Source organism: Alosa pseudoharengus, unplaced genomic scaffold (assembly GCF_046254945.1).
Source record: "Alosa pseudoharengus isolate Yale_2024_CS ecotype anadromous, Long Island Sound unplaced genomic scaffold, YU_APseudo_1.1 YU_APseudo_1.1_scf_2, whole genome shotgun sequence".
Taxonomy (NCBI): domain Eukaryota; kingdom Metazoa; phylum Chordata; class Actinopteri; order Clupeiformes; family Clupeidae; genus Alosa; species Alosa pseudoharengus.
The window spans coordinates 11,351,688-11,376,295 of NW_027468663.1; the positions used below are offsets into that span (position 1 = coordinate 11,351,688).

General features: G+C 39.7%; 1 protein-coding gene across 4 annotated transcripts in view; it reads left to right on the plus strand.

The window, feature by feature from the left end:
- The first annotated feature begins 695 nt into the window (after nt 1-695).
- The window catches only part of apold1a (apolipoprotein L domain containing 1a), a 74,005-nt gene continuing 50,092 nt past the window's right edge, over nt 696-24,608 (plus strand). For 2 of the 4 annotated variants that reach the window (XM_076293709.1, XM_076293713.1), the window contains exons 1-44: nt 696-919; nt 6,571-6,628; nt 7,207-7,254; nt 7,397-7,477; nt 8,072-8,143; nt 8,323-8,382; nt 8,491-8,544; nt 9,003-9,065; nt 9,186-9,251; nt 9,395-9,475; nt 9,674-9,721; nt 10,907-11,005; nt 12,222-12,290; nt 12,393-12,452; nt 12,574-12,630; nt 12,742-12,801; nt 12,911-12,979; nt 13,073-13,147; nt 13,234-13,323; nt 13,409-13,459; nt 13,711-13,767; nt 13,859-13,921; nt 14,033-14,089; nt 14,193-14,264; nt 14,364-14,435; nt 14,695-14,757; nt 14,868-14,939; nt 15,440-15,502; nt 15,593-15,661; nt 15,982-16,044; nt 16,135-16,203; nt 16,348-16,407; nt 16,507-16,569; nt 17,106-17,174; nt 17,380-17,451; nt 17,689-17,760; nt 17,891-17,959; nt 18,106-18,174; nt 19,926-19,979; nt 20,358-20,423; nt 20,678-20,746; nt 21,413-21,475; nt 23,066-23,149; nt 23,480-23,519. In XM_076293709.1, coding sequence (XP_076149824.1) covers nt 6,578-6,628; nt 7,207-7,254; nt 7,397-7,477; nt 8,072-8,143; nt 8,323-8,382; nt 8,491-8,544; nt 9,003-9,065; nt 9,186-9,251; nt 9,395-9,475; nt 9,674-9,721; nt 10,907-11,005; nt 12,222-12,290; nt 12,393-12,452; nt 12,574-12,630; nt 12,742-12,801; nt 12,911-12,979; nt 13,073-13,147; nt 13,234-13,323; nt 13,409-13,459; nt 13,711-13,767; nt 13,859-13,921; nt 14,033-14,089; nt 14,193-14,264; nt 14,364-14,435; nt 14,695-14,757; nt 14,868-14,939; nt 15,440-15,502; nt 15,593-15,661; nt 15,982-16,044; nt 16,135-16,203; nt 16,348-16,407; nt 16,507-16,569; nt 17,106-17,174; nt 17,380-17,451; nt 17,689-17,760; nt 17,891-17,959; nt 18,106-18,174; nt 19,926-19,979; nt 20,358-20,423; nt 20,678-20,746; nt 21,413-21,475; nt 23,066-23,149; nt 23,480-23,519 — 2,824 coding nt within the window. In that variant the 5' untranslated portion in view covers nt 696-919; nt 6,571-6,577. Of the gene's footprint in view, nt 920-6,526; nt 6,629-7,206; nt 7,255-7,396; nt 7,478-8,071; nt 8,144-8,322; nt 8,383-8,490; nt 8,545-9,002; nt 9,066-9,185; nt 9,252-9,394; nt 9,476-9,673; nt 9,722-10,906; nt 11,006-12,221; nt 12,291-12,392; nt 12,453-12,573; nt 12,631-12,741; nt 12,802-12,910; nt 12,980-13,072; nt 13,148-13,233; nt 13,324-13,408; nt 13,460-13,710; nt 13,768-13,858; nt 13,922-14,032; nt 14,090-14,192; nt 14,265-14,363; nt 14,436-14,694; nt 14,758-14,867; nt 14,940-15,439; nt 15,503-15,592; nt 15,662-15,981; nt 16,045-16,134; nt 16,204-16,347; nt 16,408-16,506; nt 16,570-17,105; nt 17,175-17,379; nt 17,452-17,688; nt 17,761-17,890; nt 17,960-18,105; nt 18,175-19,925; nt 19,980-20,357; nt 20,424-20,677; nt 20,747-21,412; nt 21,476-23,065; nt 23,150-23,479; nt 23,520-24,608 lie in introns of all 4 variants that reach the window. The other 2 variants (XM_076293711.1, XM_076293712.1) reach the window with 2 other exon arrangements.

The following is a 24,608-nucleotide window of genomic DNA, read 5'->3' on the forward strand; positions in this document are numbered from 1 at the left end:
ATAGATTTGTCACAAAATAGCCATAGGGAATGTATGTGCCAACCAACCCCAAAATCAGTGTGCCAACCTGCCCCGCCCACATTAGGTCAAACTTTTTTGCACAAATGCTGTTAGCCTGCTAATATCAGTCTCCTCAGGTTTTCAAACTTAATTTTAAGATATAGATGAGTCCCCTAGCAATCAATTATAATTAATATTTTTTTTATATCCCTTGGGAGGTGCATATTCTAAGTTTTGACACTACAAAATTAAAATGTTGTTCTCACCTAAAGGGTTAATGACCTGGAGACCAGTTACATAGGCCTACGTGAGTTTACTCTACTCAATAAGGCCGTCAGTTTAGTGTTGGAATTTTGTTGCAGCTCCCTCTAGAATCCTGGATATTAACAGTGTTTCAACCTGCCCCTGTTCCAACCAGCCCCGGTCTCCCCTACTTATACTTATTTAATTTTGTTTTTCATCCACAATAGGATACCATACATTATCAAGTCGAATTTTAAAACCATAATGCAGGAAGGTAAAAAGCTCAACTGAAATAGGTAGCCTGCCGGTGGTAGGCCTACAGTTCTACCTTACCTGTGGTTTTCATGGGAGGAAGAAACTGGTGTGATGAGTCAGGAGCCATGTAACCTGTGTTCCACTCGCACAAAAGTAACCACGCCCCACTCCCAGGTGAATTGACGAGGGTGCAAAAGAGGAGGGATGGTGAGGTGTGACTCCGGGGAGTCCGTTTGATTCCATAATTTCAACACCAGCTACAAAATAGCTTTAAAAGCGTCTTCCGAGTTTCGAGTTCCATATTTTTGTAAAGTCTTAACGGGTGAGCCACAGTTCACATAAACCGTATTGTCAAAGGAACACATACAATAGGAAGTTGTTCCAACTGTTTTTTAAAAGAATACTGTGACAGTGAGCGAAGGTAGGATACTACTGTTGCTGTACATTTAGACTACCTGGTATCTAGACTAAGAAATAGGCTATTATTTGTTCGTAGCCTATGCAGAGTGGCCTGTGGTAGCGTGATTATTGTATTGCGTTTCCATTCCATTCCATTACAGTTTCCATCGACAGTTTTTGTAAGTGCTCTGTTTTCATCATGCTGGTTGGAAGTCCGAAGAATATATATCTGGAGAGCTGGTCTGATTTTGTCAATGTGCGAAAGGACTTCTTTATTTTTATTTCGACTATTGTTTATCTGTATTCGAAAATGTGACGTTTCGACGGATGATCTCTTTGTTTTCAGTGCGGTAAAATTAGATTCAGATTGGTACGACGGAGTATTAGTACGACGGAGTATTAGGGCCATACATGAAGATTTTTTTTGCCATGACGAGATTAAAGTCGCCATGTCGACATTAAACTCGATATTTCGAGAATAAAGTTGAAATATCATGTCGACTTTAATCTCGACGTGTCGACATTAAACTCAACATTTTGAGAATAAAGTTAGTTTGGAGAGAACGCTCGGGAAGATTGAAAGGAGGACGAATGAAACATTGCAGTTTTCTTGAGTGCAACAATGTTTAGACATAGGCCTGCATATGACGGAGTATTAGGGCCAGCCATGAAGAAAAAAAATATTTTTGCCATGTCGAGATTAAACTCGACATGTTGACTTTAAAGTCGACATGTTGACATTAAACTCGTCATTTCGAGAATAAAGTGGAAATATCATGTCGACTTTAATCTCGACGTGTCGACATTAAACTCAACATTTTGAGAATAAAGATAGTTTGGAGAGAGAACGACCGCTCGGGACGATTGAAAGGGACGAATGAAACGCAGTTTTCTTCGAGTGCAACAATGATTAGATAGGCCTACATCATGTGGACAAAACATAGAACATAATCCGTTGCTCAGCCAAATACTTTCCTGTTATCACGGAGTTACAGGCGATAAATGCGATGGTCAAAAGTAAACGTCATAGCGGTTTATTTAGGGCTCGAATCTTTTTGTCTTTAAGGGGGTCTCTATCTCATAAAAAGTTGGCACACCCCGCGCATAGCCTAACAAGGCGATACAATGAAATAGCCTAGGCGCAAGTGGCGCTTTTGCGCAGTACAGTATATGCGCACGGTAGGCCTAGGCTTTACCTTGACACACGCACACAACAGACATAGATTTTTCATAGAAATTGATTACCTTGAATTATTTTCAACATATTATTGATTATAATAGTCCATATCTCATTTCAATTTCACAATACAAAGAAATAGACTAAACGATTTAGTCTGTGCCACTCTCAATTTCACAACGTAACTCATTTAAACCAGACCACCGTCTCAGATAGGCTATCCTCAGTGTCAAACACAATAATGCATGTAGTGTAACCTATACACAGGGGAAAAAGCACTAACTGGCAGAAATGAACAAAGCCAGCCAAACTATGTTCTAGTAGGCTAATGTGTTGAACCGTGGAACATTAATAGACGAACAATTTTAGAGTTTGCACTGAGATATTGTCGGGTAGCCATTGAATATTCCGACATCAGAGATTGCTAACAGGTGTTTCAAAATAGCTGGGAACTTTCCGGAGCTCTGAATGGCAGAGGATAGCTAGATCATCAGACAACACAATCATTGTAGGCTGCATTATGGGCCAATTGTTCGTCTATTGATTTTCCACGGTTCAACACATTAGCCTACTAGAACATAGTTTGGCTGGCTTTATTCATTTCTGCCAGTTAGTGCTTTTCCCCCTGTGTATAAGTTACATTACATGCATTATTGCGTTTGACACTGAGGGTACCTATCTGAGACGGTGGTCTGGTTTAAATGAGTTACGTTGTGAAATTGAGAATGGCACAGACTAAATCGTTTAGTCTATTTCTTTGTATTGTGAAATTGAAATGAGATATGGACTATTATAATCAATAATATGTAAAAGTAATCAATTTCTATGAAAAATCTATGTCTGTTGTGTGCGTGTGTCAAGGTAAAGCCTAGGCCTACCGTGCGCATATACTGTACTGCGCAAAAGCGCCACTTGCGCCTAGGCTATTTCATTGTAGGCTATCGCCTTGTTAGGCGCGGGGTGTGCCAACTTTTTATGAGATAGAGAGACCCCTTAAAGACAAAAAGATAATTCGAGCCCCGATTTATGGCTTTGTCAATCAACATAGAATAGGTGAAGCGCAAGTTCAACAGCAAACAGGACTTTTCAGCACGTATCAAACCACGTAGGCTACCCCCATGAACGCCTATGCAAATAGACAAAACACTCACATCAAAGCAGGGTGACTTCTTCAGATTTGCGAGTGCTGTCAAATCGATACGGTTTGCTCATATAGTCTAGTGGTGTAGTGGTGAAGTGTCATGCTGCGTTCAAGAGCGTAGTGTAGGTCTACGTCCCGTAGTAGCCTATATCTTAATGTAACGTCTTTAATGGTAAGAGATCGCACAGGGATGGATAATGAGCTGTTGTTTAAGATTAAATTACAATGCCAGACACCTTCAGATATGAGAGACCCCCTCAGGTTTTTGACTTTGTTGCTTTCATGGGAGCCAGTCCTCACTTTATGGAAGCTAGGCTCCCCCTGGCTCGTAATTATAGCCCTGGGTTTATTTATTTATTGTAGGCCTATTATTAGAGAGTGTTTTTCATCTAAAGGTTCAACTTCATGCTTTTGCACTAGACTAGGTATACTAAGTGCTCTCCCCAATCCCAGACTTTCACATTGCATGTTTGTTTGTAATGGATGCAAAACCGCCTATTGCCGAATGTCTATGGAGGGACGAATGAAGCTGTCCTCCCGACCAGGCAACCCCATGTAGGCCTATAAGTAAATGCACACATATTCCCTCACGGGATCAAAAGAGTATAGGCCTATATACATATCTGTGTTTATAGCCTCCTATATGTATTGCAGGTGAGACATGGAAAAGCAGTTTTAGAAAAATTAGTTTTGCATGTTAACTGGAGAGTGACGGCCTGTGGGTCATGAAGGGCCGTTATTTGGATGTGCGGTGGCCTTACCCACGTAAAACAGAGTCAAATAACATTTTGTAGCCTACTATATAAACATTATATTATTGGAAACATGTATTTTTCTAGCTATATAATAGTGCATGGTATAACCGCGAGATACAGTGCTTCACGATGACGGCAATGAGAAGACGCAATCTATCTGAATACCTGCAATCTAGCAATCTATCTGAAATAACACATATTTGAAGTAGGCCTATTATTCATGTCACATATTGTGTCTTAGTGTAGGCTACATAGCTTAAACTGTAGGCTATGTTTAAACTTTATTTCGAGTTTAATGTCCGCATGTCGACTTTAAAGTCGACACGTCGAGATTAAAGAAGATATCAATTTTATTCTCGAAATGTCGAGTTTAATGTCGACATGGCGACTTTAAAGTCGACATGACATTTCAACTTTATTCTCGAAATGTCGAGTTTAATGTCGACATGTCGACTTTAAAGTCAACATGTCGAGCGTAATCTCGCCATGGCAAAAATATTTGTTGTCTTCATGTGTGGCCCTAATACTCCGTCGTAGCAGGCTGTGGCGCACTTGTGGCCAAATAAATCACATCATTCTAACCTTCTTCGGGAGTTCTTCCTATCACAGCCCGTATTTTTTGGAAATAAGACTTCATTTGGTGTTTGGGGGCCATTTGTAATATTTCCCTTGTAATAACACGCTAACACGAAAGAGTAGAAGCACACCGCAAACATTATAAAGAATCTATTGGTATGGACTACCTTTCACAGCAGTTGATTATTCAAAATAAAAGTCCTACATCTCTATACAACAATTGACATACAGTAATTTCCCCATGCCAATATTTCCAGCTGTGGCGCAATTGTGGCCAAATAAATCATACCATTTTAACCCTCTTCTGGAGGTCTTCGTATCACAGCCCATATTTTTTGGAAATAATGTGTTTGGGGGCCCTTTGTAATATTTTTACCTTCCGAGGCAACTTAGGTTGATTGTTAGAAAAGTAGAACTTTTTTGTTTTAAAAAAACCTGTGTGAAAGGTACTGTGCAGGTATAGGTTCTTTGTCATATTTGTGCCATGCCTCAAGCCTGGGCATGTTATTACAAGTGAAATATTGCAAATTGCCATACAAAACCACACAATTACATTTTTTAGAAGATATGTGATGTGACATGAAGATCTCTATGAGAGCGATAAAATGATGTGACCTATTTACGTTTGACACGCTGAAATATTGGCATGTGAAAACTGTTGTTGAATAGAGAAGTAGGAATTTTACTATGAAAAACCAACTGCTGTGAAAGATATTCCATAACAATAGGTTCTTAATAACATATGTGGTGTGTTTCTACATTTTTGTGTTAGCGTGTTGTTACAAGTAAAATATTACATATGGTCCCAAACACTAAATGAAGTTGTATTTCCAAAAAATATGGGCTGTTATACAAAGAGCTCCAGAAAAGGGTTAGATTTATTTGGCCACAAGTGCACCACAGCCTGAAATATTGGCATGGGAATATTGTGTGCATTGTTGAATACAGCAGTAGGACTATTATTTTGAAAAATCAACTGTTGTGAAAGGTAGTCTACGGCAATAGATTGTTTATAATGCTTGCGGCGAGCTTGTACTGTTTTGCGTTAGCGTGTTATTACAAGTGAAATGTTACAAGTGGCCCCCTTTACACCAAATTAAGTAATTATTTCCAAAATATGGGCTGTGATACGAAGACCTCCAGAAGAGGGCTAATATGGTGTCATTTATTTGGCCACAATTGCGCCACACCCTGAAATATTGGCATGGGAAAATTACGTCAATTGTTGTATAGAGATGTAGGACTTTTATTTTGAAAAAATAACTGCTGTGAAATATAGTCCAGAGCAATAGGTTGTGTATAACGATTGCAGCGTGCTTCTATTGTTTTGCGTTAGCATGTTATTACAAGTGAAATATTGTGGCTTCAAAATACCAAATGAGGTCTTCTTTTCACCAAATGTGGACTGGAGACCTCTGTAAACGGGATTTAATTGTGTGATTTATAAGCCTAGAATCTTAGATGTGTGCGACACACGATTAACAAACAACGTTGTAACAGTAGGCTAAATCAACTCAGTAGAATGTCTGCCGAATATCCAGAATCATTCTAATTTTACCGCACTTTTGTTTTCCTCAATAAAATCTAGGCTACCCTAAACGTTTGGGTAGAAAAATAGCCTATACGGAAAAGACAGACATGACAAAACAACATAGGACAAGATTAAGGAAGCATGCGTTGAGGTTTTAGCACGTTTTAGTAAAATATGTGATTCCTTTTATATGCAGGAAGATCTATCGCTTACAGCTTGTTTATCCAAACATTCTTTCCCCCCAATATTTCCGCGATGAATTGCAACACTGAATTTAATGCAGGCCCATGACCCATTCATTCATATTTTATGTTTACACTATTTGCCCTATTTCAGTTTATTGTGTTTCAGAGTTTTTAAGCTCTCACTCGCTAAACTCAGATCAGAATACCAGTCACGTGGGTTTGATGTCATTTTTGTCTCAGCCTTCCTCCCTGCTTGAGTTTCAGTGATAGTCAAGTCATGCTGAGACTTGTTGGTGTGTGCTTTGTAGAGCTGAGATGGAGAAGTGTATGGCGAGGCCAGAAGTCAAAAAGAGAAAACCAGCGCAGGTGAGTGGAAATGCCCAGGCCAGGCCAGACAAAGGACATTGGGTATTTGATAAAATGTCAAGTCACACACCTATTGTACACACACATTACTGTTTCCGCATAGAATCACTGCCAAGTCCTTAATGGCAGCTTGTATTTGATCAACAGCAGTACCAGTGAGGTTAATGGACAAATATCCAAGATGATGTTAGTTTAAGTCATTTATGGCCACTTGGATAACATACAGGGACTTGTTCACACATATTTATATTTGTGGGATAACTAATCTTGTTTTGTTTGTCACATTTCACAGCAGTCATCTGTTTATTTTTAGACTTTGTGAGAGAGCTTTGAGAATTTTTTCTGCAACAACTCAGGTTGTTTGACATTGATATTACTCTGAGGTTGATCCTGAACTCTTAGATGATTACATTTTTCCAAACACACGTTTTAAATTATTATTATTATTGCAATGTACCAGTGGTGCACTGGTGATATGTAGAATGGCACAAATAGACCAGGAACCAAGATGTGATAAGCAACAAGTGAATTGGTTGGAGTTATGATTTCTTCTTATTCCGTATGCTTATATCACACAGCCCAGACCCCCATCTGCTCCCCCGAGGCCACCAAAGCTCTTCTCTGAGGTATTGTACACTGCTGCATGTATAGGCCTATCTGTCTGAGGGTCATGTCTCTCCATCAGTAACTCTGTTTGTCCATGTGTGTAATTGCATGCAAGAGTACTTATTCACCACAGTAATGGTGAACCACGCTTCCCTATTTCAGCTGAGCGGAAACCGGCCAGAGACACAGGGGAAGGAGAACACAGTTGAGACACCAGCAGCTCCTCTCAAGCCCAGTGATGCGGTATGTCCTATGCAGAATTTAGTCATTTTATTGTCATTTTTTGCTGTTTAGCGCAGTAATGATTGAGGTCAGTACGAAAATGAGTGCTGTTCCTAGCCACAAGCATCCAGCAGCGATCTCTTAAAGCAGAGTTCAACAGTATCTTTAACAAACATGATCATTATCAGCCTTCATTGTATTTGAGTGAATGCTGTGTGTGTGTACGACAGTAGTGATAAGCTAAACCAATCTGAATACAACAAAGGTTAAAATGATAGCTAGTTACCTAACTTATCAGCAGTCTTCTCAATTTAACTACGCATTTTACCTGACAAGCAATTATCTTCGAAATGCAGTAAAGTGGACATGTGAAGATATTCAAATATCATTTAAAAATGTGTTTATTCATGGATATGTGAAAAATGACATGATATTCAGATACATTAAAAAAACAATACTATAATGAGGCTGCCACTGGAGGCTACCAGAGGTAAATGTCAAGCCCTGCTTAGTCGTATGATTGATATTATTGGAGTTTGTTTCTTTATATTTACAATGTGTTGTACTTTGAGTGCTACTCTTATTCACTACTGGTAATGACGTTGCTTTCATAAGGCAAACATGAACAGAATCCAGAAGGAGAGAATGGCTCAAACCCCAGTTATCCCTCCCAAGCCAACAGAGAAGGTGGGTCAAATACTTTGCATGTTTAGTGAAATACTGTATTATATTTGTCATGAGCATGTATGGCCGACTTTCAGAATGGCCCACCTTTGACATCTAGCACATTTGCAGTTGTTAAAGATTGTAGGTGGCTTTGTGCTGTTAACGTTCCTGGTGTAACGTCAGTGTTTTGTGTACCTCAGGAACTCCGCAGCACAGTTGCACACAGGCGATATCAGACATCAAAACCCCAGGATAATCAGGTATGTCAACACAGCTCTTTCCAGCTAATCCCGTATATGACCGTCCTCCTGTGTTTTGGAATCTGTGAAGTCCTCACACTGTTTGTGGTTTTGGGACTTATTACCTAGAATGAGAACACAGCCACGCCACATCCGGTCATCCCGCCAAGGCTCTCCAAGCAGGTAAGATGGACTTTTAGTGCCTCTAGATTATGTCAGTCTTGCCAGTGCTGTCCATAAGCAAAGTGTATAAAAATGTGCTTTGTACTGTTACTTTAATATATTTGTGGTGGATTAGGAACCCCTCCACTACAAAGGTACATAAAGGCCAGGAGTTTGTTGTTATATGTGTGGGGGCAAGATCAGTCAGTGTATCATGGCAGTAAAGCACAATATGGATGGTAAAGGTGTGTTTATTTCTATGGTGGTCTTATTTTTCCTAATTATGCCCCGTCATGAAAAGTCAGGTTGTCAGAAGCTGCGTGACTACTCTACTCATAGCCTTCCCATTCTCTTTTTCATCCACTGGTATTCATATCTACGAGTCCTGTGTGTATTTGTATACATAAATGAACAATGAAAGAACGTGTTTCTAACTATTCTAAGATTCTTATTAAGCTTTATATCATTATCATTATTAGATTCCTAAAGAGAAGGACCCAGAGGTTTCTGAAGCAGCGAAAGATGAAACAGACATCAGACAGGTAGCTTGGTGCTTTCTATTAATGAACTAGTGACCTCAAACTTGAAGTCAGTCATAATTGTCTGCTGTATTGTTTCACTGTGTACCATTTTAGCCACTCAACCATTTTGATCTCTTTCAGGGTAAAGTAGCCATGCTCACAGAGATGTTTCAGAAAGGTCCGAAAGAACAAGCACCTACTTTTAAAGTGAGTTGAGTTGAGTGAGTTGAGTTTAAAGTTGAGTTACTGATGGAACTTAAAGTAAAACTAAAAAATTTTTTTAGGTGTGTGTATTTTCTAAATCTCTTCCTCATATCCTGTTTTTGCATTGGTTGTAAACCCCCCACTAGAGCTATATATCAGACTCTGATCCCCCCAAATCAGAGGAGAAACCTGAACCTGAGAAGCCCATCGCCACTGAAAATAAGAAGGTATGTTTTTTTTTACTCAAGAGAATATATGTTTTTTAATTAAAGGTACTTTTTCCAAAGCAAAGACGTAGTCTGTAATTGTGAAGCTTGATTATTGACTAAACTTTTATTACTGTTACCTTGAGGAGTTTACAGTTTCTTTAAAGGTGTTTGTAGTGTGTGGGTGAGTTCTGTGTAACAGTTTATTTTGTGTGCTAGGGTGGATTCAAAGGAATGCTGAACAAGACCAATCCATTCAAATCTCAGGTATGGTCACTGTCTGCTTAAGTGAGAAACCATCTAAATACCTACGTTTGTTACCAACGGATTGAAAATATTTTGACTTATTACTTATCTACCCTTACTGTTCTTGAATTTCCCCTTGGGGATCAATAAAGTATCTATCTATCTATCTATCTATCTATCTATCTATCTATCTATCTTAAAGGGGAACTATGCAGGTATTTTTAAGCTTAATTTACCTCAACTTAAAGGTTGTATCAGCGATTTCAGGCCCAAAAAAGGCCCAAACATAAATTACATTCATCTAATCTTTACGATCTTTACGATCCGCTAACTGTCTTCCCCATAAGCAGGCCCTCAAAAAACCACGTTTCTGTAGCCAGCCTAGGCTCCGAGATCTGTACACAAAAACAATTGCTACCAACAAGGGTTGGCAACCCACTCAAAGACAAAATAAAGTGTTTCAACCAATAACCGACGAGATGCGCGTTTAGGAGAGTTTCAATTTCATGGGAGGGAGGGGGAGGGAGTAGCGAGCTAGCTCACTGTTTTGTTTGAACATCAACTGAAGTGATGTATCCCCACTATCACTGATACAACCTTTAACAGCTTCAGAGTCATTGGAATGGTTATATGACTTTTTCTGGGATGAATGGTGGCCGTCTCGCTTCCCCCTAGCGTCAGTGAGTGGAAAAAGCAGTCTTGGAACTTTGGGCGGCCCGCCGGACACGGAGACAGAACGTCTCGTGGTCTTGTGATGTTACGAATTGCTTTACTGCACTACACACATACACGCCAGCCCCTGGCTATAACAACATTCATCATAGCAGAGCCAGCGAAAAGAAGCAGAAAGCAAGTAAACCGTTGTCAGAGGAACAGGGAAAGAGGAGACGACAGACTGACCGATTGAAGAGTGTTGTAAAATATATACCGGTACTCTGAAGCTCTAGGGGGAGCTCTGCAGAGAAACCTGCAATCAAAAAGCGAGAAAACAGCAAAGAAATTGCCAAAACTGCATAGGGGGGCTTTAAGATGAAGTGTCCAGTCTAAGTTTGTAACTGCGCCTTCACTATGTCAAACAGCAGTGATCACCATGCGCCTTCACTATGTCAAACAGCGCCTTCACTATGTCAAACAGCAGTGATCACCATGCGCCTTCACTATGTCAAACAGCAGTGATCACCATGTGCCTTTCCCCACTCACCCTAGGCCAGTGTGGACAATGACCTCTCTGCTGAGGAGCCTGATCCAGAGAAAGAGCAGTCTGGTGATGAGGTTGAGGAGAAGAGGCCGAGTGAGGGCAAACATGTAAGTGTGTGTGTTAGGGGTGTGAATCTCTCATGTAAAAGACGATACGATTCACATCTAGATACATGGGCACGATTCGATACAAGAAAAGATACATGTTCATAAAAAACGATTCAGTACGATTCGATGCGATGCGATTCGATGCAGTTCGATGCAGTTGAAGAATGGAAAGCATTCTGAAAGATTTTTTATCATTTGCTTAAGGTGCAAATTAATTTTATATTATAAATTATCATGGTCATGTCAATTAGGCAAAAACAAATGTGTGAATATGATTATCTAAACTGAGGTTTGTATCATATATTGTATTGAAATGAAAAAAGAATAGTCTACATTTCAGCCAAACAAAGCAGCCAGATACAACATAAAAATACATTTTTATAGACTTTATAGATTTTATAGAGTTATATCTGATTGTTTTCAAGGAGCTGTAGCCTATTGTTGAGGTAAGACAATACCGAAATAAAATAAAACGGTGCTTAAGACAATCTTGGCCTTTTCTCATAGCTAGAACAACATAGGCCTATAATGAACTGGGCCTATTTTGTTCCAAGTCTGAGTGAATATGAACAAAATAATAATAATTTGTACATCGTTTTAGCAGCAAGGGCCAAATTATTCTTTAACATTAAGGAAATCCCTTCATCAAACGTAAGGCTACTCTACAGACTATCGTTGCCGTTTAGGAATGCTATAGTAAGTGTTTAATTTCGCGCTGGATTTTGACAAACAAAAGAGTAAAATCTGTCAAACAACGACAGAGTGCGAGTTGTCATGTGCTTAAATTGCAGTAGATGTATGGGTAATGAAGTCCTTTGTCTACTTTGGGCAATGAGTATAGCCCAAAACGAACTTCATTACCCACAAATCCGTGCCACGTGTAGTTTCAAAACAGGAAGTGGGATGAACGTGCTGCTTGCAACGTAAATCAGAGTCTGAGCGAGCAGAAAAGGTTATGAACCGATTTGTAACAAGTAAATCGATATAACGACCGGTTCATTTCAGTTTTATTCCGATACGGGGCTTCACATATCGATGTAGCCGTATCTTACACGTTAAAAACGGATACCGATACTTATCGGTTAATCTTTACACCCCTAGTGTGTGTGTGTGTGTGTGTGTGTGCGTCCATGTAGGAAGGACAGAAAAGAAGCAGCAACCACTAGGTGGAGTTCAAGCACTGATCAGGAAGTAAATCCATTCTCTGTTATTTCAGGGGAAAGGTTTCATGGCTGGAATGTTCTGGGGCCTCCAAAAAGAGAAGACATCTGCTCCTGTCCTGAGGGTATGTAGTATATATGCAAACATATGGATGGGCCACAAACTGCTGCTGAGATTGAGTTTCACACCATACATATCTGTCCTTAAAATGATTTGGGTTCTACAGGTGAGCCCAGCAGCCAGTGATGCTGAGAACACGGAAGAGGGAGGGCCTGAAGAAACAAAGGTAACGAGATGACTTATTTTCCATAGCTTCATGTCAGGAATCTGTTAAAACATCATTGCATCTTAAAAGATGTTTAGCTTATGTTTTGATTATCATCTGTTATTGTGTTTATTATTACTAGGAGAAAGGTCTTTTCCATGGGATCTTCAAAAAGCCTCAAAAATCAGATGTTGCAGAGGTACACTGCCATTCACATGTTTGTGTGAACCTTTCATGTCCATCTTCATATCTTTATTCCTTTACATTTGAGCAAAACAGCTGAACACAAAGATGTCTGTCTTTGTCTCAGGAGGGTCTTTCCCATCATCTCTCTGCCAGTAATGACAGTCTGTCTGACACCAGCATCAAAGTGAGTTCACCGTAATATGCTGTCATTATGAGTTGGATTACAATGACTTCATTCACTATAACATGGAATACTTGTCATTTCTTACTTGAAAACGCTCCATGTTTGAAAGGAGAAAGGCGGCATTTTCAGTGGAATATTCAAGAAACCCAAACCATCGCAAGATGGGACACCTGAGCAGGTGAGTCATTTGTCAATTTCACTATGTAGTTGAGGCAGACTTTCAGACAGCAGACTGCTCATCCTAACCTTCATTGTGCTCTCTTCATCTCAGGACAACCTGTCTGTGCATAGTAATCTCTCAGGCAGTGATGATGATAATCTATCTGAAAACAGCAACAAGGCTAAGGTGCGTTAGTGTGCTATTTATGCCAGGATGATCTCACCAATGTTCACATGTCTATTCTTGTTGATGGTTTTCTATCTTCTTTTCAGGGGAAAGGAGGTATGTTGACCGGAATGTTTAAGAAGACGCCCAAGTCTAAACAGCCCCCCAAACCCTCGGAGGATGATGGGTCTATAGAGGTAAGATTTGGCTTAGCTGCATCAACCAGGTGGTGTTTTCTTATCATCTGAAGGAGCTCACAGTGTTTCTCTCCCTCTGTCTCAGGATCTCTCTGCACATAGTGAGCTCTCAGCCAGCAACGACAATCTCTCAGAGGTAAAGGAGCACATGGACTTCTGTGTTTTCTGTTCAGCAGTCACAGTCACACATCTTGCATTTTGACACTTACATGATACCAAAAAATTGTGTGCGTGTGTGTAGAAATGTATAAAAATATACAAATAAATATAATGACTATAACCATGGCCGTCAATTTTTACCATTATACCTGTAGTTTGTTGTTATTGTTGTTGCTGTCACCATTATCAAAGTTTTAACCTGTGAATAACTCTTTGTCCGTGTGATAGGAGAAAGGAGGTCTGTTCAGTGGCATTTTCAAAAAGGCCTCCAAAGCCACTGATGAGGTAAGAGTAGAGTCCGGACTACAGAGTACAAGTACAGTTGCTGTTGTAACACACTGGTCATAGTCCAACAGGTGTGTGCTTGTTTTCACAGGATAAACGGTCATTACATGATGAACTTTCAGCAAGCAATGACAGTCTCTCTGAGCCCACTAAAGTAGGTGGTCTTTTTTTGTCTATTTATTTGTTCAGACTCTTAGATAGTCGCTCTGGATAAAAGTGTCTGCCAATTGCAATACATTCATATTTGTTGTTGTGTGTCCTTCAGAAGGGAGTGTTCAAGAAGAAGTCTCCCAAGTCAACAGACAATACTCCTGCTGATGAGGTGACTATTCAGTGCATACATTTTGGCTAACAGCCATCACATTAAAGGTGCTATGTGAAGTTTATTTTAAAACATTAAAAAATTCAACTGTTTGACGACTTAGTTTCAGGACAAGCAGTCATTGAAAGACGAGCTCTCGAGTAGCACTGATGACCTCTCTGAGAACAGTGCTAAGGTGGGAATGCTATACTGGAATTGTATGTAACATTTTATTACAACAAGGGTAGTCATGGGTATAGGTAGTTGATCTTGTGGTGAAATTTGTATGTTTTAGGAGAGAGGTAATGCGTTCAGTGGGTTGTTCAGGAAATCCCAGAAGCACCCAGAGGATGCTCCATCTGAAGAGGTAATATTGCAGCTGCATTACTGGAGAACCACTGTGTTTTTATTTTGATTATGTTAGTGGTGGAACCTCTGATAAGAAATGTCCATAGATCAATAAGATCATTTGACTATTTTTAAAATGTAGTGGAAGATGCATTTTTTTGTCACTGTCAACATCTCAGGCATGGGCAGTGTTGACAGAGTGTATGTGATGAACAACATCTGAAAAGAGACATGCATTTAGAGTAAGTGTATAATGCTTTTGTTTGTGTCTCTCAAAGGATAAGCGGTCTCTGCGTGGGGAGCTTTCAGCCAGTGAGGAAAGTCTTTCAGACAAGCCCAAAGTGAGTTATGCTGAACCATTAACCATAGCAATAAGAGCAAAAATGTGGATCTTTCTATTGTGTTAGAGCTGACCATTTCTTCCATGCATTGCATCACGGTGTCCGACCAGGAGAAAAGCGGAATTTTTGGTGGCATGTTTAAAAAAGCCCCCAAACCCTCTGAGGAAGACAAGGACACTCAGGTGAGTGATGTGTCTGTGAGTGTGTGTTTCAGGCATGTATAAGGATCTATGTGTGGATGCATGTATGAAAATGTATATACCATGTAAAAGAATGTATTGTGTCTCTGAATGGTTGTATGTATGAATGGATGTATGGATCTCTCTTTCACAAGTAATTCATTTTGGGGATTTCAGGATAAGGAGTCGTTATCCTCTGAATTGTCAGCCAGTACTGATGACCTCTCTGAGAACTCTAAACCTAAAATAAGTGGAATATGACGGTCATTTGATTTGACATAGAGTGGACTGGAGAGCTGGTGGTGTTCCATGGTATTCTGTGAAGTTTTCTGAGTTAACATATATGAGGTCGTAATTGACTTCAATTGGTTTGCCCTTGCTGGTGTCACCTTCCTGTTTAGATAAAGAAAGAGATATGAAATGAGTTTAAATGTTATATCTAGCCATTGTTATGTAGTTCTTTGTACTTCTATGATCTGATACCCATATCCTTGATGTCTCAGGAGAAAGGTGGTGTGTTTGGTGGCATGTTTAAAAAGTCGAAACCTTGTGAAGGCTCAGATGAGGTAACTGTCCACTGTAGACTATCTTATGTAGTCTTCCAACTATGTTTTGCATGACCGATTATTTTATTTTCACACCTATTTATGTTTCAGGATAAGGACTTGTTATCTGCTGAATTATCAGCCAGTACTGATGACCTCTGTGAGAACTCTAAACCTAAAGTAAGTGGAATGTGAATATTATTTGATTTTACATAGAGTGAAATGCAGGTGTTGGTCCATGGTATTCTGTAACGTTTTCTTCTCATTTCAAGGTTTATGAGTTAAAATATATGAGGTGATATGCTTTTGTTCATAGACTTTAGTGGGTTTGCCCTTGCTTGTGTCACCTTCCTGTTAACAGTGTTTAGGTTTTGGATGGTGCAAAGTGGATTATAACAGTGTTCATTGTTAACATCTCCATAAATTAAATGTTATATCTTGCCATTATTATATAGTTCTCTACTTCTCTACTTCTGATACCCATATCCTTGATGTTTCAGGAGAAAGGTGGTGTGTTTGGTGGCATGTTCAAAAAGTCGAAACCTCGTGAAGGCTCAGATGAAGTAACTGTCCACTGTAGACTATCTTATGTAGTCTTCCAACTATGTTTTGCATGCCCAATTATTTAATTTTCTCCTGTATTCATGTTTTAGGATAAGGACTCGTTATCCACCGAATTGTCAGCCAGTACTGATGACCTGTCTGACAACAATAAAACTAAGGTGAGTGTGAACTGTGGCTTTTCTGTGGCCTGTGACTTTTCTGATTTGGACTTCCTTCTGTTTATCAGTTATGAGCTAAGAAGTTTGTTTGCCCTGTTCTCCATAACTCTGTTATGATCCCATGTCCATTGTTTGCTGTTTCAGGAGAAACAGGGTGTGTTTGGTATGTTCAAAAAGCCAAAAGCCAGGGAGAGCTCAGATGAGGTAACATTTGCATGCTGAAGACTTCATTCTTTAATCCCAGATGATGTATGCATATGAAGTCCTTTTCCTTTTCACATATAATGGTTGTTTTTGTTTCAGGACTCATTATCCACTGAATTATCAGCCAGTACTGATGATTTGTCTGAAAACACTAAACCCAAAGTAAGTGTGTGCTGGCATGATAGTCTTTTGGTTTAATCTTTGTTTAATGAAGTGCTGTTCATTCCACAATATTCTTATATAAAGATATGCAAGAGGTTCAACCAGGCGCTCAGGTGAAGTTTATCAAGTCGTCAAGCGGTGCTCTTGAGGTAGGGAAAATCCAAGGAAGTAATAGCAGGTCCCAGGCACTGAAATGTAAAAGAGGAGAAGGAATTATTTAAAAAGCCTTTATTGCATCTGGCTTAAGTCATTTTAAAATACTGAGCCAACATGTTTCGACTGAGCATGGTCTTCTTCAGGGTTTCCTCCGATTTTAAGATGTATTGTATAGGTTTTTGTTATTGCCTTACCCTTGACTCTCTCACCTTTGTGATTGCCTCTGGGTGTTGGGTAGAAGGTTTGGGGTTATGTTAAGAGCTTTGAAGTGATGTTAATTGTTATTGTCTCTTTCTAAATTAATAAAAGAGTGTTGAGTTCAAATGTGACAATCATATTGTGTTGTAAGTCCTTCTCTTGTCCATTCTTTGCTGTTCCAGGAGAAACGTGGTATGTTTGGTGGCATGTTCAAGAAACCTAAGGCTCGTGAGGGCTGTCCTCCAGATGAGGTAACTGCATTTGGTCACTAATGTACTCTTACATATTTAATCCTCCAAGGTGTGTGTGTGTGTGTGTGTGTGTGCATGCATGCAGTGCATCTCATGACTCAATATTTATATAGAGGCTGATTATAATGCCAATGAGTCCGACATAGATCGACTGTTCCTGCGACTGCAAAGCTGTATGTAATTGTTGGTTTCTGTTTTGTTGCAGGATAATGCACTGTTGGACAAAAACCTCTCTGCCAGTAATGATAGTCTGTCTGACAACACTACAACCTCAAAGGTAGCAATCCAGATGGTGTTGGGTGTCTGTTCTCAAAGCAAAATATGCATCAAATGTTGCAGAGCAAAAAAATAAATTTGAAACATTTTATCTGTGTATTTAATCTTCTCCGTGTATTTAATGTCATGCTAAATAACAGTTCATTGCATAATTTGTTAATGATCGTGCTACTCAATGGTACTGCTGCTTGACCCTTTGTAGCCTCCTTAATGACCTGTGTGTTTACTTGTGTTTCAGGAGAAGACCACAGGCTTGAGTGGCATGTTCAGGAGGTCTCCCAAGCCTGCGCTCCGGTCTCAGGCATCTACGGTATTCAATTAGTCACTCCCCCTACCAGTCCAGTCTGACCAGTCTAGCAGTCTAATCAGTGATCAGTGGCATGTCTGTTGATGTGTGTCTGTAGTGTTAATATAAAGGCCTCATTTCCTTCTTCTATCAGGACCCGCTTAATCAGTTTAGCGAACTGTCAGAAAGCAATGACAGCCTTGCAGACTTCGACAGTTCACAGGTATTAACAGAACAGAAATGACAAATGAACATATATGATTATAGCGGGTTAAACATGTATTAAACCAGTCAATGTTTTAACACAGTAGTTTTTACCTCTCTTTGTGGTAACAACAACAAAAAATGTTGTCAATTCAATTTTACCAGGACCTTCTGTCTGTTGACCCTCAGCTTTCTGGTAGTAAGGACAATCTCCTTGACAATAATAATGCCAAGGTAAGCTCGGCTTTGCACATCAGGGGCCTGTACTACGAAGTACTACTGAAGCTTAACCTACCCAGATGTAACCCAGGGTTACTTTGTTAAACCGGGGTTGACAAAACCTGGTTATCTTAAGTGGTGTTAATCGGTACTACGACGCTGATTATGAAGTTGATTTGTTGAGCTGGGGTTAACCTAATTGGAGTTTGTGCGCGTTCACATAAAAGGGGCGGGTTGCAGTGCAAGTCACCACTTTCAATGATGACGCGATCACCTTATTTTACGGATGAGGAATGCACAATTATTATGCCAAGTTATGAGGAATTAAAACCCACTCTACGACAAAAATCAAATACGTCGGCAGTGAACAAAGCAAGACAAGGCTGTTGGCAACGTATTGCAGATCGGGTAGCCTAAATGCCTAAAAGTAAAGCTTTATTTCCACGTGTTCTTCAAATATGTGTTACGGAGGATTAATAGCTTGCGGAATGTCTGAAATTAGTTGAAATAATTAAATTGCCTATTTTGAGTTCATAGAAATGCCTACAGATGCAACACAATTTAGAAGTGGGCATATAGATTACAGTAATAGGATAATTGAATATTTAAGTAGCCCCCATTGACTGATTTAGTGTATGCCTATTTCTGTGAACATTTCAGATGCAACACCATTGCCAAACGCACATGGCAGCAGGTGAAAACAAACACATTATTCAGAATAGTGGTTTATATAGTCATAGCTTGCATTAATATTTCTTAATTATGAAAACATGTAGGCCTAGTATGCTTATTCATTATATAGCCTTCACTTGGCCTGTTTTACAGCTAACAAGAAAAAGGTGTCTTTGAACACTACTGTAAGGCACCAGAGTGTTTTACAGTACCAGAGGAGTTGGCCATCGCAAATAATAGTGGAAGGCCGATTATGGAAGGGGTTGAGGGAGGTATTCGGTCGGATTCTGGTGCTGTGGAAATGTGTAGCCTTTATGTGCAGGGTACAGTAATATGCCATTCAATTCAACATGTTTCTTAAAATGGTGATTTTAATTTATTAGGCCTACTGTAGGCTATGTCCGATTTATTTTAGGCTATTCTTGCTCAGATGTTCAGCATACTGTAGGCTAGGCCTATGTCCGATTTATTTTCGGACATACAGTATTCTTGCTCAGATGTTCAGCATCACCGATTAGATGGAATACATGAATGTCCACGTAAGGGCATTGCTATGACGGGTGACATTAGAGACTTCTGCCTAGATCATCTGACAAAGATAACGAATTCCTTCGGCTGACAATCTATATCTTCATAGAGAATATCGTATATATATATATATATATATATATATATATATATATATATATGGCGGTCTCTAAAACCCCTCGCCCTGTGAAGAAAGCCCCTCACGATTTGCGCTCATCCAGGTACGCCGACATTGTCTCGAATTGTTAGTGGAGAGGTGGTACTTATAAAGGGTGTGGTTAATGGAAACCTCGGGTTAACCAAGAACATAACCTGCTCGGAGCAGGTTTGAGATGCAGCGTAAATTGCCATGGCAGCATACCTCGGTTGAAACATATCCACCTTTCGTAGTACGGGTTAATCGGGAAGTTACGCCACACGTGATCAAGTTACTCTCGAAGTTACCCAGATAAGCCAGTAACCTCGCTTCGTAGTACAGGCCCCAGTTCTCACACAAACATACACACACAAACATCTTTCTATCATTGTTTTTGTATCAAAACAAAAATGTTTTGTTTTTGTAATAGGAGAAGAAAGGAATGCTGGGGATTTTCCGGAGGTCACCAAGACCTGCAGAACAGGTAATAGCCAACAAAATCAGTCTCACAGACAAATCCAGGAAGCACATGATGTGGAGTCAAATTAATGAACTATGAACAACCGTTTCCACTCTTGTTGATAGTTACATTGCTGTTTGTTGTCAAGAACAGTTTGTGTCACACTGAGACTTCCAAGAATATATTTAAGTGACAAACCTGTGTAGATGGTAAGCATCCTAAATCAAGAGCACTATGGCTTTGTTTTGTTTAAACCATAAGGCTCATCTGTTTTATGTACCACTTAACTTATGAGTTAACTTGTTCGGGTCGGTCACTTAGAATACCTATCTGCTGTGAGACAGACTGCTGTGTGTGTCTGATCTAGATTAATGTAAGCCACCCTCTATCTTTCCCTATCAGGCTGGCACAGACGCGGATGAAAGCCAAGGTCTGGTGAGAAAAGGAAGAAGTCTGAAAAAAAAGCGGGTGTGTTCTTGAACCACAAGGAAATAATCTGATTTTCCAATCATATCAGACCAACCTGTTCTTTGTTTGAGAGATCAAGCTTGAAGCCGCTTTGACTTTGGGCAATGCCACAGTTATCTTAGGAATTAGATAGTACAATTTAGGTATTAGATGGTACAACTAGACATTGGTACAACCTCAGCTGTTACAGTGTGAAATATGATTGTTGTAATGGCCGTTACTGCTATTGATTCTGGGCTGTTGGCTGCCTTTAGGTTGTGTCCTTCCGAGTGAAGAGGACTCTACCCAGAATGCCCAAGTTCTCCCTTAGTCCCTCGGCTCAGGTGATGCCAGCCTTCTCCGTTCTCACTTCCTCATTTCAATGTTGCTCACACAACTCTGTTTCTGCAGTGCCACTTGATACTTCATGAGTCAGGCTTTACCGAGGCCTTCTTACAAAGAGTCTTCATTTCTGGCTACAAAAACAATCCCTTATGTTTTATTCAGATAGCCCATATTCTTCCCATCTACATGGACATGATAATACTTTGTTTTTTGTGCTATTGTCATTTTGTGTTGTTCTTGTTTGAATACAGTATGTCAGGTGAATATCTGTATTTATGAATTTATTAAGAGATTTATGTTACATTGGGGTTGCCTAGTACATTGGGGTTGGCTAATTATAGGCGTACAGTCTGTTGACTCTACGCCTATAATTATTTCAAAAGCATGCGCAATTGACCAGCTTTCTGATATTATTCTCTTGTATAGATGTCAGATTTCCTGGTACTGGCACGCACATACCATTATCAACAGAAGTTATTTGTTTCCTGATTTGTTTATCACTCTTTTGAGTAGGCCAACTTACTAATGAAAGAATCTAAAGAGGAACCGAGCATGTTTTTTTTTCTTTCTCTCAGTTCCATCTCCTGACAGAAAGGTTATTGTAGGATTGTTGTGAACATTATCACTGAAGATAAATCATTTTCACTTCCATGTTCACACCACAGAGCGCCAGTAAAGAGCCCCTTCTGGAGGAGCCTGTGGAACTGCAGGAGATACCGGCAGTGCAGGTCAGACTCTTTCCGCAGGAGACTTGTGCTCCTTGGATTCTGTTGCCCTCTTCCTATTTACTTCTTGAAATATTATTCAAAAATCAAGTGAAGGTGCACTATGGTTGAAGACGCCACTCACATAGAACATTTGGAGAGAGTTTTATAAAGAAATCTAACATCTCTCTCCTAGATCTCTTCCTATTGAATACCTCTAACCTAGACACTCCTCTCTGGCCTCTAGCTTCTCTCTCCCTCTCTCCCTCTAGACCTCCTGTTAAACACATCTTTCTCCTACATGTCTCTGTGTACTGGCACCCTCTGTGTCTCCCTACTAGAGATGCGCGGTTCGCGGTTACAGCCGCGGACTCCGCGGTTAAACCGCGGATCGGGCGGATGACGTGAAGAAATATAATATTTTAATGAAATTCGGGCGGGTGGCGGTTGAACCAATCAAATGAAAAAAATATAGCGTATACATTGTTAAATTGTGTTACCTACATCCGAAAAAAACGAGCACACTTTGAAATAGTACAATTTTCATCAGGCAGTTTGGCCTAGTTGCTTCTATGCATGCTGCTTTGTTTATCTATCAGAGACGGTGTTGCGGAATTGGTGTATTCCGATGTTTCACTGAGCAACCCCTCACGCACGCACACACACACGAAAGGTAACAAAGTTTAAATTAAGTAGCCTATCGTAGCCTACCAGCATGTTTTCCTCTCCAGTGTGCAATAAAAAAATTAGTAGAATAGGCTACAGTGCAAGTTGACCGATGATTAATCTCCCATGTCGCGTCTCGTTGCAGAGCCTTGGTAGGCCAAGCAAATCTGCAACCTATGAGCCCAGCTGCCAGTATTGGAGGAGGCCTAAACATCTCGTAGATGAGACTGACTGGGTTATTTTGTTTCGATATTATATATAAAACACATATTGTAGCCTACCATTCAGGGAATAGGCATTTAAAAGGGAGACAGATTATGGAGTGATATGACTCAGAATTGACATCGGGCAATGGCAGTGCGAGATGTTCAGAACGTAAGAGCTAAAACTTCTATAAGCTCAGTAACATCCACAGCGGAAAAAAGAAAGTAAGAAAAATAGTCGGAAAACTTAGATGTGTAAGCAAGCAAGTTCGGCGGTTGTTACTAAAAATGTGAACATGCACGTTGCACTGCTGTGCGGTGGGTTACAGTGCGTAAAGTAGCCTATAATGTGAATGACTTGTTATTTTATTAAGGATTTCTTTCTTTTTGCAAAAAATAAAGTCGATAGGCATTAATTAGTAGGCTAAATAGCAGCATGTTGAAATGATGTGCCAAATTGAGTTTTTTATTACAATGATAAAATTGTAGGCTACAGGCCGATGTGCGTTTTATTTGGAGACTTTTGCGAGACAGAGACTGAGTTTGCTGCTGATATTCTGAGGATAGGCTACAACATAGCCAGTGTAGGACTTTAGCCTTTTAATATATTTGCTGCATTGGATCAGTCTTTCTAGAACAGGCAAGAGCTTTCTAGCCTCACGTCAGCAGCACCGCGCATCTCTACTCCCTACCTAAATAATGTACTGAGGCAGCTGACTGTCGTGTTGTCTGTATTAATTCCCAGGAGACCACAGAAGAGCAGGTGGAGATTCAGGAGGTGGAGATGGCAGCCTTCCCCACAGAAGGGAACCCCCTGGAGGTTGAAGGGGTGAGGGGCTCTCTGTGTGTCAAACTCATTATATTCTGCCAGAAATATTCTTTTCACAGAACTTGTGCGGTGCATTCAGATTCTTTGAAAAGAGGGCAGAAGCAGACACATTGTAGCCTATTTAAACTGTTAAATTTCATTCCAAACTATTGGAACATTCCAAATTGTTAAATTTCAACGGTAACTCTTCATCCAGCCTCACTATATGTTCGTGGAGAACTACCTCCTCCAATCGTTTGAAAAGTGTTCACTTATTTAAAACACACACACACACACACACACACATTCCATTAATATGTTTATTTTTTTCTGCTTTCCTCTGTGCCCCAGGATGGGGAAGGTCTACTGGATTGGTGGAGAACGGTGGAGGGTGAGTGCATCTGAGATTAACAGCTGAACCCCTATAGTGCGGCAGATTAGTGAAACATTCGTTCAATTTGTGATACAAGCATCAAACTTGGCACTTTATCCAAAAACCACATTAGCCACGTAAAAAATCCAATATGGCCGCCATTTTCCAAGATGGCCACCATTGAAAGCCATTATACTTGGTTTTTGACTTGGATTGGGATTGGATAATCACATTTTGATGATCTTGATATCTAAATATAGGTAAAAGGGTCTGGACTTTCCAATTCTACAATAAAATGTGAAGAATGTGTTAAATTGTGAAGGTAGACGCAATTAATGGGGAAAATAGCACATTTCAGTTCTAATTTTAGCATAATTAAATAATTTTTTTGTTAATAAAACATATGTTGGTTAGGTTACTTCAGCAGGGGCAGGGGGGCTAAGTAAGTGCAGTAAGTTGAAATGATGAAATGATTATATATATATAATTTCAATACAATAGTGCAGATTGACAGGACATTAGTAGAAAACAGAAGACTGGAAATTATCAGTTTAAACTGAACTTCAGCAGGGGGGCTAAGTAAATGCATGTTTTTTTTTATATATATATTTTTTTTTTAATTTCAATAGAACATTGAAGATTGACAGGAAATGGATGGGAAAGAACGACAGGGCTGGATAGGGAAATTGTCACTGGTTTAAATCGAACTTCAGCAGGGGCAGGGGAGCTACGTAAGTGCATGTGGCATGTGTTTGTTTAAATATATATATATATATATATATATATATATATATATATATATATATAAACATATATATATATATTACCTCAATAGAACAACAAAGACTAACAGGAAATGTGTGGGAAAGAGAGATAGGGCCCCAGTAACTACTAGTGACGGCTCTGTAGCTAGCCATATCAGAATGTCTGCATTACAAATTAATTTAATCATTGCATTTGCAGGCACACAAAGACTAATGCGGTAGCATTTACTTCTTTCCAGATGTAACCCCTTTTTCTCCCCTATGTGTCAACATATACTGGAGTCACATTCATAAACAGACTAAACATAAAACAGGATCCTAGGTTCTCAATTTGCTGGACTTA